This window comes from Pezoporus occidentalis, unplaced genomic scaffold (genome assembly GCF_034315485.1).
Source record: "Pezoporus occidentalis ecotype Australia unplaced genomic scaffold, CSIRO_AGI_Poc_V1 ctg183, whole genome shotgun sequence".
NCBI classification, from domain to species: Eukaryota; Metazoa; Chordata; class Aves; order Psittaciformes; family Psittacidae; genus Pezoporus; species Pezoporus occidentalis.
The window spans coordinates 1,321,863-1,337,774 of record NW_026913673.1 but is presented as its reverse complement, the minus strand read 5'-3'; the positions used below and the strand labels follow the sequence as shown (position 1 = coordinate 1,337,774).

The 15,912-nt window shown below is 52.7% G+C and overlaps 1 protein-coding gene and 1 long non-coding RNA gene across 3 annotated transcripts; one reads left to right on the top strand and one right to left on the bottom strand.

The window, feature by feature from the left end:
- Window positions 1-801: 801 nt before the first annotated feature.
- LOC134162162 (uncharacterized) lies at window positions 802-4,015 on the bottom strand. Of its 2 annotated transcripts, none has more exons than XR_009964228.1 (2): window positions 3,980-4,015; window positions 802-1,127 (listed from the first exon to the last, which is right to left on the bottom strand). It is a non-coding gene; the product is annotated as an uncharacterized LOC134162162 (long non-coding RNA). The 2 variants fall into 2 exon arrangements; XR_009964227.1 differs by lacking the exon at window positions 3,980-4,015 and adding an exon at window positions 3,496-3,696.
- Window positions 4,016-4,139: 124 nt separating this feature from the next.
- Window positions 4,140-8,127, top strand: SRSF1 (serine and arginine rich splicing factor 1). The gene is made up of 4 exons (XM_062615719.1): window positions 4,140-4,783; window positions 5,080-5,264; window positions 5,522-5,694; window positions 5,949-8,127. Exons 1-4 carry the CDS (start codon window positions 4,590-4,592, stop codon window positions 6,141-6,143), a joined length of 747 nt encoding a protein of 248 aa, XP_062471703.1. The 5' UTR covers window positions 4,140-4,589; the 3' UTR covers window positions 6,144-8,127.
- Window positions 8,128-15,912: the final 7,785 nt, after the last annotated feature.

The window sequence follows — 15,912 nt, the reverse complement described above, 5'->3', positions numbered from 1 at the left end:
AAGCTAATGGAAAGATGGAAAACCTCCTTTTAGAAGCCACTCAGGCCTAGCAAATGAGGGTTATTTTGGGAGGACAAAAAGATTCAGCTCTACCCACGCTCCCAGGGCTCAGCTCAGTGGCACAGCCACCATGAAGATGTCCACAGGATATCTAAATGCAGTGTGCTCACTGATGTGGTTTCCTGGTGGGGAAGGTGACAGATGCCAGGTGTCAAATAAGAAGCCATCGATACTGGTAATGGACAAATACAGCCTGTTTAAGAGCCCGGCAGCACAGGGCTGCCTCACTCAGTGTTTTGTCACCACTCGCTGTTTCAGTTCCCTCTATCAGGACAGCACCACTTGCTCCAAGACAAAACCCAAGTGGTGGGAAAGCAGGTGTCAGATGGGGTCGGTGAGCTCCTGGTGCTGGTGCCTGGGACGTGGGAAGGTGTCGAGGAGAAAGGAGGGAACTGCAGGAAGAGCACAGGGAAATAAAAACGGCAACAGAAAAAGGAGCAAAGGAGCGTTTGAGGTCTCTGCCTAACCACAAGGATCGTTCTCAAATCAGCAACCCAAACAGATACGCTCCTTTTTGCTGTTTATTTTCATTAACAGTTTGCATCCATTTTCCTCCATCCACATCAGGCTGTAGGAACATAAACGTTTTCCCAGGGATAGAAATCAATTAAAATAGGTTTGGCAAGGGGGTCATTTAAACTCTTCAGTCTGTGCTAACCACTGCCCCCAGACATGGTGCAGGAATCAAAGGTGAAATAAGGCACTGAAAATCAGAGTAAATTACAAACATGAGAGCAGAAATCACATCAAATCCCTAAGTTTTATTTCTTTGAAAATGGTTTTTAAATTAACCTTTAATTAACTAACTTTAATTAACGATTAATTAACATTTAATTGCTACTAGCCAGGCAAATACCACATAGGATTTAACTACATTCCATTTCCTTGTGTCCCTCCAGCCAGCTGGGCAGATAGAGACCGGAGTGGGGTGATGAGGTGGCTCGTGGTCCTGCAGGGATGGGCTTGGGCTGCAATGGATGCTCTTGGAAGGGCCCCAGGCATCTGCTCCATAGGATCAGATCTCTGCTGAGCACATCATGCCCAAGCCTTGCGATGCTGTGGCTGTTCTAACGACATAAAGAGAGCAGTGTTTCGGAATATCTATAAATGAACACTTTCATGGCGCCTGCCAGGCATGATCTGAATCCAGGTGCTGTTATCTACACAAAACACCAGGGTTCTCCTGCAGCCTGCTCCTCTAGGTGGCTTTGCTGCTTTAAATCCCTACCTGCGTGTGTCCCTGCAGGAGAAATCACACAGTCAGAGCGCTTTGTGGTGTTTGTTTGCATCACGACATGCTGCAGCATGTGCGTGTGAAAGCGTGGTGCTGACATCTAAACCTACATAACTAAAACAAGCTCTGTCACCATGCACTTGATGGGAATCGTTTCCAACTTGCACATGCTCCCCCTGCCTTAGCTGTACTCAGTTTCCCTGAAAGAAAATCATAGCCTCTATTTTTCTGTCTTTTTCTACAGGCAAATGAGTAACTTTGATCACATTGAGGCACTCTTTAAAATCAAAGGCCCCCAAAATATGAGCTTTACATTTCAATCTCCATAGACACTGTCTGTGCAGCTTCATGTTACTGTCGAAATGGCAAAGGAAAGCATTTGAGCAGCGTATTCACAACTGTTAAGGGAAGGAAAAAGCAAGTTTGGACAATTCAAAGCTTAGTTCTCAAAACCCCTGTCACAACGTAAGGCGCCATTGTGAAAATGACCCTTTTCTTCCAAACAATCTGGGCTTTGATGAATTGTTATTTTGCCACCAAGTAAGATTAGTGAAGACTAATCCCAGCTGGATTGTGCAGTCTGAGGATTAGGAAAAACAGGTTTTGTCTGATGGAGCCAGGCAAGTGGTGAAGGTGATGGGAGCTGCTCACAGAACCGCGGTGCAGCCCGCTCAGCCACGGCTCTGAAATGAAACCAAGTGACCCCATTATAAAGCATTTCAGTATCTTTGCATAAGAAGAAGTACCTGTGGCCCAGGCTGCCTCATCCCTGGCAGTGTTCAAGGCCAGGCTGGATGCAGGGCCTTGGAGCAACCTGCTCTAGTGAAGTTGCCCTGCTTCCGTATACTGCGACACACCATCTTTGCACCATCCATTGACGTTCACAGTTGGAAATCCCTGTTTTCCATCACTCCCATTCTGAGAAGGAAAACTTTGTCATTTTACAGTAGCTGCCTTTTCCACCAGGATTATTTGCCATTTCCTTCCCAGTCATTTCTTTCCTCCATAATTAATGTCTAATGGTTCTCCACATACACATTCAGCCAGAAAGCCAAAAGTGACTCAGACAAAGCAAACAAATGCTCTGCAGCTTATCCAAGTGTTTCAAGCCTCTGCGGATAACACAGGGCTAAGAAAGGTAATGAGGAAGAAAGCATCCCATACTTCTATAAAGAGACACTTCATTAAGGTAATTAAGGCAGCCATTTAAAGGATTATTAACACACAAAAGAAATTATGCAACGGGCTTTTGGGCAGACTCACTAGTATTTTATGGTGCCTTTAAGAAATAAAGTGGTTTAATAAGCTTTTGAAAGGAAAGACTGGTTTGTTGGCAAAGGATGGAGCCTTTCCTGCACTGGGGAAGAGCATATTCGGGGTCTTTGTGATTATTTTGTGAGGAGATGAGTTGTTCTTTGGGCTTTTTAAGGGACAATGAGTATTTCTAGTGAGCTGGCAAATAACTGAATTAGCTGGTTAAATTGTGCTGGTTTAAAGTGATGTTCTATTGCTCCAAAGCACCCACTGAAATCATGTAGATCAGTGTTGGAACCACAGTAGTCACTGTCACCATTCCATTACAAATGCAACAGTGAAGCTTTAAGACTCTTAAAAACATACGAAACCCCTAGAAAGACGCTAGTTTAGACTTCACAAACCTCCTCTTCTGAGGAAGGGCTTTCTCCCAACATCCTTCAGTGATTAATGCCAGTCCTTATTGAACCACAGGCAATCTAACACAGATATCACCAGTGCTAAAATCACTAGAGACAAGCATGACTGATGTCACCTCCATCTGTAAGTTAAACACATCATGCCATTGCCCTGCAAGCCTTTCTCTAAGCTGGGTTTTCTAGAGGAAAATGCGTGGTTAATGAAGAATGAAGCACACAACAGCTCTGAAGAGACATGACACACTTCTCAAATCCCTTAATTAACTTAGGGAGCCTAAAGGGGTTTGCTACGTGCTCAGGTACTGCTCCGACCCCACCACAGTGGTTGCAGAGCCTCAACCCTCCCGGCACTGTGTGGATTTGCTTGTGCTGATAGAAGAGATGCCAAGGGATAAATGAGACATCCAGGCTGCAGGAGTACAACTATTCCAAGGATTTTGACAAGGATCCCTCCCACCTCTGTTCTTTCTTGTGGATATGTTCTGCTTTAAACGGATTTAATTGAAATTATAACCTCATAAATGTAACATAGTCCTGTTGTTTTCTTGCTGCTTCCCCAGAAATCCTTTTCCACCCTTTTTTGGGCCCATTCCTGGCATAACTCTGCAGGCACAACACAGAGCAGGCACTTCCACAGCACCCAGTGCCTGGGAAGCGATGCGCTCATGAACGTGTCCACTTCAGATGTGCCTTTGCCTCCACCTCCAGTGCTCTTGTGTTCTTTTCTTCACTTACAGACACGGAACAAAGCCAAGTACTCTTCCAGATCTGCCCTGTGTCGGTTTGAGAGTCCTTCCAGAGCACACCACTGAGATGAGTCTGATGCAAGAGCCCCTTAGAGCCGCAACACAGCAGCGTCGGGGGGATTAAACCCAACACAGCCATAACCCCGCAGCCATAAAACCTGACCCTACCTCTCTGCTGACGGGCACTGAGAGCAGCAGGCTGGCACGGCTGAGCAGCGCACCCAGGCCTGATTCGGCTCTGCGTGCCCTCAGGGCAGCCATTTTACCTCAGCGTGGCCGAGCCCCAGCCCTCCCGCCTGCCCGGCAGCAGCACCCGCTCCTGGGCACACGGAGCGGGGCCCGAGCGGTGCATTGTGGGACACAGCCTCCCCTGCCCCGGCCGGGACTTTTTGGCGCGGACGCCGCAGCGGACGTGACGTCATACGGCCTGCCGCTGTAAAAGCCGCGGTCGGCCGTTGCGTTGCTCCCTCACCGCGGGCACCGGGAGCCTCCCGGGGAAGAACCGGGCCCGCTGCGGCCTCCCGCGGAGGAACCGAGCTGCCAGCGCGAGTTCGGCCGCTCCGGGTGGAGCCTCTGAGGGGCGAGAAAAGAGGGACTTCTTTTCACCGGATCCGCGCATGCGCGTTATCGAGGAGTGAGGGCGCGGCGGAAGACACCGGCTCCCGCTTCATTCTGTGTGGGCGCGGGAGGTGCTGCGGCCCGGGGTGAAATCAGTGCGCGCATTCCGAGCGTGAGGGAGCCGCGGTCGCCATTTTGAAGCGGTGTTTGGGGAAGGCGGCGCGCTCGCTCCCGTGTGCCCAGCCCGGCCCCGTGCCCGCCGCCCGCCCGCTCCCTGCGCCCCGGCCCTGCACCGCCGCAGCCATTGCCGACCTTGCCATGTCCGGAGGGGGCGTGATCCGCGGCCCAGCCGGCAACAACGACTGCCGCATCTACGTGGGGAACCTACCCCCCGACATCCGCACCAAGGACATCGAGGACGTCTTCTACAAGTACGGGGCCATCCGCGACATCGACCTCAAGAACCGCCGCGGGGGCCCGCCCTTCGCCTTCGTCGAGTTTGAGGACCCCAGGTGAGACCCCCACAGCCTCCCCCCGTAGGGCAGGGCGGCCCGGGACCCACTGCGGCCTGCCCGTGTGTGTGTCCCACAGCGCTGGGCCCGAGGCGGTGGCAGCCGCCCGCGCTGCCGCTCCCCGCCCTGCAGCCCCGGCTCCTTGCGCCGCGGTAACGGGCCCCGCGCCGTTGCGGGTGTCGGGGGCCCATGGAGGGGGGCGACGGGCGGGCGGGAAGCGGGAACAAAGGCGGGGGGGCGGCGCGTGGGCAGGGCGGGGCGGGCGGCCGCGCTCACCGCCCCGTCCCGTCCCGCAGGGACGCGGAGGACGCCGTCTACGGGCGGGACGGCTACGATTACGATGGGTATCGCCTCCGCGTGGAGTTCCCTCGGAGCGGCCGGGGCACCGGCAGAGGTGGCGGCGGCGGCGGAGGGGGTGGAGCCCCCCGGGGCAGGTACGGCCCCCCGTCCCGGCGCTCGGAGTACAGAGTGATCGTCTCGGGTGAGTCCTTGCTCTCTTTTTCTTAACCCCAGTGCTCCCCCGGGGTCCTCCAGGCAGGCTTCCCAGCGGAGAGGTGGTGCAGCTCCAAGTTGTTTTGCCTCGCGTAGCCTGGGAGGAACGCTGTGCCTGCGAGCATCCCCTCTAGGCACGCTGTCTGCTTCCTCAACAGCCTCTGTCGATTCCTTTGAGCTGATGCTGTAGCTGCACGAGGCTAGAGTACAACTCGGTTTTAAAGTCGCTCCTTGCTTTTTACATAGGGCTGCCTCCAAGTGGAAGTTGGCAGGATTTAAAGGATCACATGCGTGAAGCAGGTGATGTATGTTATGCTGATGTTTTCCGAGATGGCACTGGTGTCGTGGAGTTTGTACGGAAGGAAGATATGACCTACGCTGTGCGAAAACTGGATAACACTAAATTTAGATCTCATGAGGTAGGTTTCATACTTTCTTTGGCCAGAATTGGATACAAGGGGCTTAACAGTAGGATTTGAAGGTAAGGAACGTGTGGTGTTTGTTTATATACAAAGCGGCTGAGTAAGTCTGTGGTCAGTTTGTCAGGAGATAGGCTTTAAAGCTTTGTCTGTTTCCGTGCTGCTAGTAAACAATATCTGCAGTCTGTCAGCATGCCTAAAAAGATGGCCCTAAAGCCTAGACTTTTCAATCGAAAGTTCTGTCTATTCAATAGGGAGAAACTGCCTACATCCGTGTTAAAGTTGATGGCCCAAGAAGTCCAAGCTATGGAAGATCTCGGTCACGCAGCCGTAGTCGTAGCAGAAGCCGTAGTCGAAGCAACAGCAGAAGCCGCAGTTATTCCCCAAGAAGAAGCAGAGGATCTCCACGCTACTCTCCCCGCCACAGCAGATCCCGATCTCGCACATAAGCGATCACTAGCTCTGATCTTTTTGTAGAAGCCCATGTTGTACACAGTTTTCCTTTAGTACAGTCTTTCATTATCCTCTTTTTTTTTTTTTAATTCCAACTGTTTTACTCGAATTGGCTAAAGTGTTGAATTGCATTCTTGTGTAAAATCCCTAGTGAGTATTTGCTCCTTCACATCGACATTCCCCTCATGTCTTTGGTAAATTGTATTTTAATTGATGTCAGTCAGGATTGTTTCGGTTTAGTTTCTAGTTCAAATACCAACATTCTTGGAGCTGTGGTATTGCTGTGTAAATGTCTCAGTGTTCAGCTATGGTTTATACGAGCTGGGGATGTTGGGATGTTTGTGGCTAACTTGTCTCTTCTGGGGGATCTTATATTTTATCTTGCCTTTTCGTGTGTCTTTCTGTAGACATATCTGAAGAGATGGATTAAGAATGCTTTGGATTAAAGGATTGTGGAGCACATGTCAATCATTTTAGGATTGTCAAAAGGAGGATTGAGGAGGATCAGATCAATAATGGAGGCAATGGTATGACTCCAAGTGCTATTGTCACAGATGAACTTGGCAGTATTGACCTTATACTGAGAGTCAGGCTAATGGAGTGCGTGCACCTCTGTGTCACGTCAGGCATGGTCTAGTTACTGCAGGCTACAATTGCTCTTTGCTTTAAAACTCTTCTTTTGGGGGGGCAATTGTGGCTAAATACTTGCTTTTGTTTATTCTCTAGTCCATTATTCCATTCTATTTTTAGGTTTTTTAAGGAATAAACCGGGTCGGGGGTGGGAGTTTTGGTTTACTTTGTCATGTAGCATTTGGTTACAAGTGTTAAATGTTCTGTAGTATTTGTGCACTTGTAGTAGATCAAAGGGTATCTTTAAATCGGAGTATAATATCAATACTGCTAAAATCTGCATGTCCTCTGTGTGACTGATACAGCGTTGCTATTGCATTTCTTAAAGTATCAGACTGAAAGCAAAAATACAACCAACAACTTAGACAACCAAGTGGGGAATAACTTAAAGTCTCAGCCCTGCCCCCTCAGACTAATTGTCAATTGACTCACCGATCCGTTTGCGAACTCCAGTTCCCAGCGTTCCCTTCCAGCCGGGAATGCTGTTGTAGCTCAGGCCTGCAGCAGGTGGATAGTGTTAGCAGTTAAAGCTCTTCCAGTTTCGTAGCCCGTTTTTTGCGACCACAAAGCCGTGCGAGCGATGAGTATGTTGGCATTTTCAGTTGACATATTGTAAATATGACAGATGTTTCCTCCCAGTAGTAATTAACATTTCTAAGAAAGAATTATCTGAGCATCACCATTCACGAGTTTGTTTTGGGGAATTGATAGTTATTACTGTACATCTCTGTTAATTGATGGCAAACATAACTGATCATTCCCCAGAATCCTATTTTTTCATTACAGTATCTAACTTTTTGCCTCCTCTTTTTTGGTTTTGCTGGTTATAAAGGTTTGGATTGGAGAGGGCTCACTGGATCCCAATCCTTGGAGCTGGATCATTGGATTCAAATCATAATGTGGATAGGATAGGGAGGCTGAATTACAAGGATTCATGGAGCGGGATCAGATTACCAGGAACATAGGAGTGGATTCCTGCCCCAACCAAACCGCACTCGTGTGGAGTCTTTTTGTTATTCAACTCAATTGGCTATTCCAAAGATACCTTTTTTTTTTCCTATTTTTGACGATGGGAGCCCTTAAGATGCACGATGGAGTTTTTCCATGGTTTTTGGTAAAAGGAGCAAAGCGAGGACCTGGAGAGGTGCGTTGGAGCGATCTCCTTGGAAGGATTCAGCACGAGTAGATGGTAAACGCTTAAAGGGGAAAAAGGGGGGGGTTGTTTAAAACATAAAACCGAAGTCATTTCTCTAAATTTAATGACCAATTGGAGTTAAAGATTGAGCAGGTTTTCAATTGGCTTCTGCCTTTTTCTTTTCCTTTAACAAATAAAATTTTTACAGAAACACACCCGGGGGTTGTGGTTTGTTGCCAAGCTGAGGGCTCCGCTCGCCATCACGGCCCCGCTCGGCCGCACAAAAGCCTTTTGTGCTCCACAGAGATGTAGTGTTCACAGGAAGCGCTGGTGTTTGAGCTGCTCCCAAAGAAAGGGCTCCGTTCCCTGGGAAATGGGTGGAATTTATTACAGGAGAAGGGGGAAAGAAAGACTTCTCGCTGCTTAAAAGAGGATGTGTTAATATTCATGTTGCCTGTGATACTCAAGGGAAAATGGGAGGTTCGGCAGGCTCTGTGCTGGCCCTGCAGTCCTCTTGAGGGCAAATGGGATGTGCAGACCTTGGTGGTGGCTGGAGGCAGCAAGTGAAGATGATTACAGAGGAGCTGATGTAATCTGGTCACAGTCATCCCCAACATCCAGCCTGGGAATGTGGCTCCTTTCTTGTGTGGTGACTCTCATCGCTTAGTATGAAGTCCATGAAAATTCCTTTGGTTATCAAAGTTTGTGTGAAATTTGCAGGGAATTAAAGCGTCAGTGTGGAGCACAGGGGTTGTGGTTCTGCACAGTGTAAGTGTGGTGTACAGGGCTGTCCTGGGGAGCACAGGCTGGGTGGTTGGGTCACTGTTTAAGTGGGTACCTTGGGTTTGTGTGGCTGGGGCTGGGTTTTGGTAGCAGGGGGCTGCAGGGATGGCTCCTGTGAGAAGCTGCTGGTAGCTTCCCCTATGTCTGATGGCACCAATGCCAGCCAGCTCCAAGATGGATCTGCCGCTGGCCAAGGCTGAGCCCTCGGGGATGGAGATGGCACCTCTGGGATCATGCGTTTAAGCAGACGGATAAAGTCCTGCACAACAGCAGCTGGAAGAGAGAGGAAGAGCTCTGCAGACACCAAGTTCAGTGCAGGAGGAGGGAGAAGGTGCTCCAGGCACCAGAGCAGGCATTCCCTGCAGCCCCTGGAGGTGCAGCAGGGGGATTCCCAAAGGAAGCTGTGAGCATGTGGGGAAACCTGTGCAGAAGCAGGGTCGGGGCAGGACCTGTGGTCCCATGGAGAGAGGAGCCCATGCTGGAGCGGGGATGAGCGTGAGGAGCCAAAGATGTGTCTATGAGGTGTACTCTCAAACAATTACTAATTGATGGCAAAGCCCTGTGCCTGAGGGCAAGGTAAGAGCCATGCTGCACACAGAATGCACTTGGCTGCTGGAGTGGCTGTGGGACAATGCTGGGTGGGAAGAGCTGTGGGGATGAGTGGGATGGGGAGCAGGAAGGTGGGGTGGCTCTTGCCAGAGAGCTTTGTTTGTCGGGGAGTGGAGGGGGCAGCATGTGCTCGATGGCATGTAGGTGTGTGCTGTTGGAGGGGAAGTTGGCCTGAAAAACCCCAAACCCTTGTGTGGCCTGAGCTCAAGGAAGGTGAAATGGGAGCGGCTTTAAAGCAGTGGTTTGAGTGCGCTCAGGGAAACAAAACCTCCTCTTGCACAAAAGGAAACCTGAAGAGTTTGGTTTGAATTGGAGTGGTGCTTGGAGCGGATCCCTCTTGACTGCCGAGGGGCTGGGAAGAAGGGGACCTGCATGGGGTAGGAGGAGTGAAGGAGGCCGAGACCCTCAGGGATGGAGGGGCTAAAGTCCCCTCCTCGAAACATGAGGGTCTGGGTTCTGACGCAGGGAGTCCAACGGCACTGGGCGTAAGGAGCTGATTAATGTGCCGAGGCACTAATTGAAGGGGTGGTTCAGCTGATTTCAAGACACAGCAGTACCTGTACATGCTCCGAAGGGGTTGCAGCGTGGTAAGAAGCATCACCTGGTGGGAAGGCCCTTCCTCCCTGGCACAGGAGGGCACCAGATGCTGTGAGGAGGAGGAGGAGGAAACACCAGTGTTCCTCCACGTTGGGATTTGTGGACCGCATCACCTTTGTGCCAAGCTTTTAACACGGAGTTCTCAAAGACCTGATGGGGGGTTTTACCCCTGCAAGGAGGCTGCCGGCCCTCCCTGCTGGGCGGGAATGCTGTGTTTTCACTTGGAAAAGGGGAATGGCGGAATGCTGGAGTTCCTTCTTTCTACCCTGAGGGAAGAGATGTGGGGCTGCTGCAGCTGATCCATGTCCCTGCTTTTAACGCAGCGGTGCTGGAGCAGCTCTGCTGTTCCTGCGCAGGGGAATCTGCTTTTCCTGATGATCCTGTGCTTCCCATAGTGCTGCTTTGGTACAGCTGAGGGCAATTGTCCTCCCTGGGGCTGCGTGGTCCCTCTGTGCCGCCCTGGCTCCACACAGCTGCCTGTTGGCAGCCCAGCACTGCTGGCATTGTGCAGGCACTTCGGGAAGCGCAGCGGTGAGGGAGGGAATCTGTCCTTAATCCCACTGGTAGCAGAGCGCTTCATAAACCTGAAATGGGTGGAAAAGTTGTGGTTTCTCCCAGAAACCACGGTTTGGGGGGTTTGTTGTTTTAATGAACAGAAACTTCTGCTTTAGAACAGCAGAGTCATTCATTGATCTGTTCGTATCGGTTGTGGCTTCAGGTTTCTCGCTCCTGGTAACAGCAGTTCTTAGCTGTACAGCACAATTGGAGCAATTCCTGTGTTGGCTGAAACCAGCTCCAGTAAGGGTAGGTGCAGAATGAGCCTCGCTGCACCTGCGGCTGAGTCTGTTTCAAACAGAAAGGTGAATTCTTCAGAAGGAAACACCCCATCGAATCAAGATTCCAGGCAGCTCCCTGTGGAACCAATGTTCCCTGACATCCCTCTCCCGCATGCCTGCAGAGGTGAGTCAGACTTGCAGGGCTTCATGTAAGCAGCCACACTGTGTGCTCCTTGAAGGGCACAGAGCCTCGCCTGCCCCTCGGCCATAGAATCCTGGAATGGGTTGGGTTGAAGGGACCTTAAAGCCCATCCCAATTCCCTGCCACGGGCACGGACACCTTCCCTGCTCCAAGCCCCTGTGTCCAGCCTGGCCTTGAACACTGCCAGGGATGGGGCCGCCACAGCTCCTCTGTGCCCTGTTCCCGGTGATGCGAGGGTCCAGGCTCAGCCTGTTCCTGCCCCTTCCCCACCGGAGCGCTGCGTGTGTGTGCAACAGTTGTAGGGCCATTAGCATAATTTTATGCACTAATTTGTGTAATCATTAAAGAGCTGAGAAGGGCATTGTTCGCATGAGTAATTACCTCGCTGTTCTAATAGCTCCCGTTCATCCCGGCAGCGAGTTTCATGTTTCTGTGAGTCAGCCAAAGAGCCCTGCTTTGGCTATAACAGTGTTTTAAGCAATATCCCCCTGTTTCGCATGCCTCGGTTGTGCTCTGCGTCGCTGTGACGCAATGGAGCTCATGAGCTTACACCACGCAGATGGCTACTGGGGACGCGGGCCAGCACGCATGCAGGGCTGGAGCAGCTCTGCTCTGGAGCCAGGCTGGGAGAGCAGGGCTGGGTCAGCCTGGAGAAGAGAAGGCTCCTGAAGGGGGGACCTGAGAGCAGCTCCAGTGCCTGCAGGGGCTGCAGGAAAGCTGGAGAGGGGCTTGGGACAAGGGATGTAGGGACAGGCCAAGGGGAATGGCTTTAACGGCATCAGGCACGTAAGGTCAGTGCATTCAGGGAAAAACACAGCCACGGAATTAGAGCAGCCGAGGCAGCGAGGAAATCCGGGCGCTAATCCCTGATCTTTCACTGACACACGGCAAAGCCCGGGCGAGCCGGCTGCCTCCCTGCTCCCAGCCACAGCTGGAACACACGGATAATGCTGCATTACCTTCCCTGCGGGCCTGCCGCGATTAAGAGCGGAGAAGAGCTCACAAATCCTTCGGGAGAGGGAACGGTGGGGATTAGTGCCCGGCTGGAGGGCCGCGGTCCCCCTGCACCCGCTTGTGCCTTTGCCAGCGCCGTGCCCCATTTTCCTTATTCTTTGTTGTTTACTCTTTTCCCAGGGCCCGGGTGTTGGTTAATCCCATTTGGCAGCTATGGATCGTCTCCACGACAATCGATGGTTGTGCATTCGGCTGCATCGCTCAGCTGATCCCACAGGAATGAGCATCCAGCACCAGCAGGAGCCTCGGGCACAGCATCCCTGCTCCACAGGCAGGGACACCTCCCACTAGAGCAGCTTGTTCCAAGCCCCTGTGTCCAACCTGGCCTTGAACACTGCCAGGGATGGGGCAGCCACAGCTTCTCTGGGCACCCTGTGCCAGCGCCTCAGCACCCTCACAGGGAAGAGCTTCTGCCTAAGAGCTCATCTCAGTCTCCCCTCGGGCAGGTTAAAGCCATTCCCCTTGGCCTGTCCCTACATCCCTTGTCCCAAGCCCCTCTCCAGGTTTCCTGCAGCCCCTTCAGGCACTGGAGCTGCTCTAAGGTCTCCCCTTCAGGAGCCGTCTCTTCTCCAGGCTGACCCAGCCCAGCTCCAGAGCAGAGCTGCTCCAGCCCTCACAGCAGCTCCATGGCCTCCTCTGGACTCACTCCAACAGCTCCACGTCCTCCTTATATCTGCGTATCTCTGTAAAACATACATGCGTATAAACACGTTAATATACATGTACCAACCCATATGTATAAATTATATACATGCATAGAACTGAGTATTTGATGCTAAGCATGGGCAATCCTCACTGCACAGCACCAGTGCCCTGGCACTGTGCATCTCTCCGTATACCGCTTGCTCTGGGGTGTCCCTGGTGAGCGCACCCACAGCGCGCAGCCCCATTTAGAGCAGGGGCAATCACTTCGCACATGCCTGGGGACAGCCTCAAAGCAGGAGCTTCCCCTGCCCCTCGTCTCCATGGGTGCAGCCAACGACAGCAGCTTCTTGGTGGGAAGAGCAGCTGTGATGGAGACACCCAAAATAACTCCCAAGGGCAGGGGATGAGGAGTGCGGTGCAGCTCCGCTGCAAGGTGCAGGGGGCAGATTAGCCCAGGCACAGCTGAGGACAAGGAGGTGGGAAGAGATAACGGCACTCTCCCTGCTAAACATAGCCAGGATGGCTCCCGGCCCTGCCGCAGCGCTGAGCATCACTCATGGCTATGGGAGATGGGAGCCAGCGGTGCTGTGTGCCATAAAGGCAAAGCTCGGGCTGCAGGAAGGCAGGGATCTGCCTGTCTTGGGGACGGTGCTGGATTCAGAGGGATGGCAGAGAGGGAGGAGGATGATATTCCAGGGAAGCGGGAGGGTTTCCCATAGCGGGACAGCTGGGAAGGGAGTGTTCAGAACTGCACGGATCGGCCATGGCAGGGCTGTTTGGGATGGGAATGCTTTCACCAGGGAATGCTCGACAGCACGGAGCAGCTGTAACACTATTCCTGCCTGGCTCTTGGGGAGCCCTGGGCTGGTGAATGTGTGTGATGGGAGCTGACACCCAGCTCCATATGGACCTGGGAGTCTCTCTGCCACGCTTGGCATCACACTGGCTTTTCCGTGTCCTTCCTATGCACATGGCTGCAGCAGCAGCACCTCAAAAGTTTGGTGCTAAACACATGAAAACAGGGAACGCAGCGGTATTCCCGCAGGCTCCTGCTTAGGAGGCTCCTTCCCTTTGATAGCTCCTTGCTGCTCCTCCATGGATTGCCATCACGCCTCTCCGCAGCGATCCAGCCGAGCCGGCTGGTGAATTCCTGCATCCTATTTTCCTCCCCTGAAAACTGGAGCGATCCTTCAGATGTGCTAATTATGGGAAGGCGACGGCGCGCTCTGCACCAGCAGCAGCAGCAGTGCTGCCTCCAAGCCCCGGCGCTGGTGCGTGTGGTGGTCCTGGCATCGGTACTCAATGGCACAGGATGGAGAGTGGATGGGTGGCAGCAGGGGGTGGCTGTGGGCAGCCATATGGCAAAAGCCTTCCCTTTCCCTGTGCATGCAAACACGCTCTTTACCCCTGCAGCACCTCCTATCCGTGTTTGCTGCAGGTCAAGGATGCGCTTGTCCAGCAGGCAGTGGGATGCTCTTTGGAGGATGCTGCCCCATCCCATGGTGTAGCTGGCACAGGGCAGCCGTGCTGGCGGCTGAGCCTGCAGTGCGTGCTCCCCGTTGACGTGTGTTACTGTCTCTTTTTAGCTTCCCTAATCACTTGGAGAGGGAAGTTGAAGCTGCAAAGAGAGACGCCAGAGAAGACACGAGCTGGGGAAGCAGCTGAAGGGAAGCTGCCTGCAGGGAGCACATTCTGTCGCTGCAGCTTATTTACACACTCGAGGGCTCTTCAGCCCCACGGAGCTGTGGAATCCACTCGGGGAGCAGAGACAAACAGAGAGGGGCTCCTCCAGCACTGAAATGTTCAATGTGTTCTATTCTGAGCGATGCACACGCAAACTCAACACAGGAAGCAGAGCACGGCGTGCCAGAGATAGGGGCTGGGAAGGTGCTGGGTGAGGAGGGTCCCTGCCATGGGACCCAGCCCATCAGCTCTATAACCATGGGAGGTGTGCAGAGAGCAGATGTTATGACTTTATCACTCATGTCCACGACAGTCCACGCGGGTTCTGCAAGGATAACAGGATAAAATGAACAGAGTTTAGATGGAATTCAGAGTTTAGCCCTTCTGGGCTCCTGGATGGAGGGGAGCTGCATCCTTGCTGCAGCAACACCCACTGGTGCCCATGCAAACAGGCACCTTACCAAGTCCTGTGGCTGAGCACGGTGGAAGAAGCTGCTCCTCTCCGTATGAGTCGTGCCGTGAAGTGGCTTTGACACATGACCCATGGGTATTGCCTCCTCTGGAGGTGGAACACTGGAAGCAGGGGATACCCCAGCAGCATTCCCGACACCAGCTGAGCGAGAAAGGAAGGCAGGTTTGTGTTTGGAAAGGCAGGAAAGAGCACCCTGGGGATGGTTAAATGGGCCACGCATCCTGGTGCCCTAGAAATTCCCTGTGTGGGTACCCGAGCGGCAGCACTGCATGGAGGCTGATGATGCTCTCGCTGTCCCGGCTCCATGGCTAAGGGAGCTGGAAGGTGTAAGTCAAACAGCAGAGCACCTGGAGCCACCTGTGATGTGGGTTTGTCCAAAGCAGCGCTGCTGTAATGAAGATGGGGAGTTTGCAAATCAAACCTTTGTTTATTCTGCTTTGGGGCATATATAATGTATATGTACATCTATAATGTATATGTACATATATAATGCAAATAACGTGTTTTCAAACACTGTGGCTTTTGCATTTCCAGTTATAATTCTGGGTAAAGGGAAGCTCGTCAGGTTTGGCATAGACTTGCCCTTTATTAACAGAGCTCCTCCGAGCTCCTGCTTTGCTTTGCTCCTAACACAGCTCCTCTCCCAGTGTTGGCTGTTGTGGGACGTGCTGGGATGCCTCAGCTGCATGCTGGTGAAAGGAAAGCGGCTTCCAGCTCCGTTTTCCTCTCCTCTCACTCCATAGGAAGGGTTTGAGTTCCCAGTTTTGTTCCCGTAGCCCCTCCTCGGTTGCAAAGCCCCAGGAACGGGGCTCAGCCTCCTCCGTGCTCACCGGGATTTCTCCCATGACTCAGTGATGCTCGGGCAGTTTTCTTAGCCTTTAATTGACGCCAGTGCGAGCCCTCCCAGGTCTTCATGAACGGGCATTAACAAACAAACCCGACCAACAGGGAGGAACGTAGCCAGGAGCAGCAGCGGCGTTCCCCCTGTTCCCAAGGCATTGCTTCCCCTCGGCTCTCCTGCAGCCCCTGCTCTGCTGAGAGCGGTCGCTGCTACTGGGAAACGGCAGGAGAGGGGAATGCGGCGGTGCGCGGGGTGGAACGGAAGATGCTGTGGTTATCCCCGTGCCACAACGGGAAGAGCATCTCTGCGAGCGCAACAACCGCTCTGTGAGCGAGCTGCGAGCCGCTCGGTGTGATCCCAGCGGGGCTCAGAGCGCTC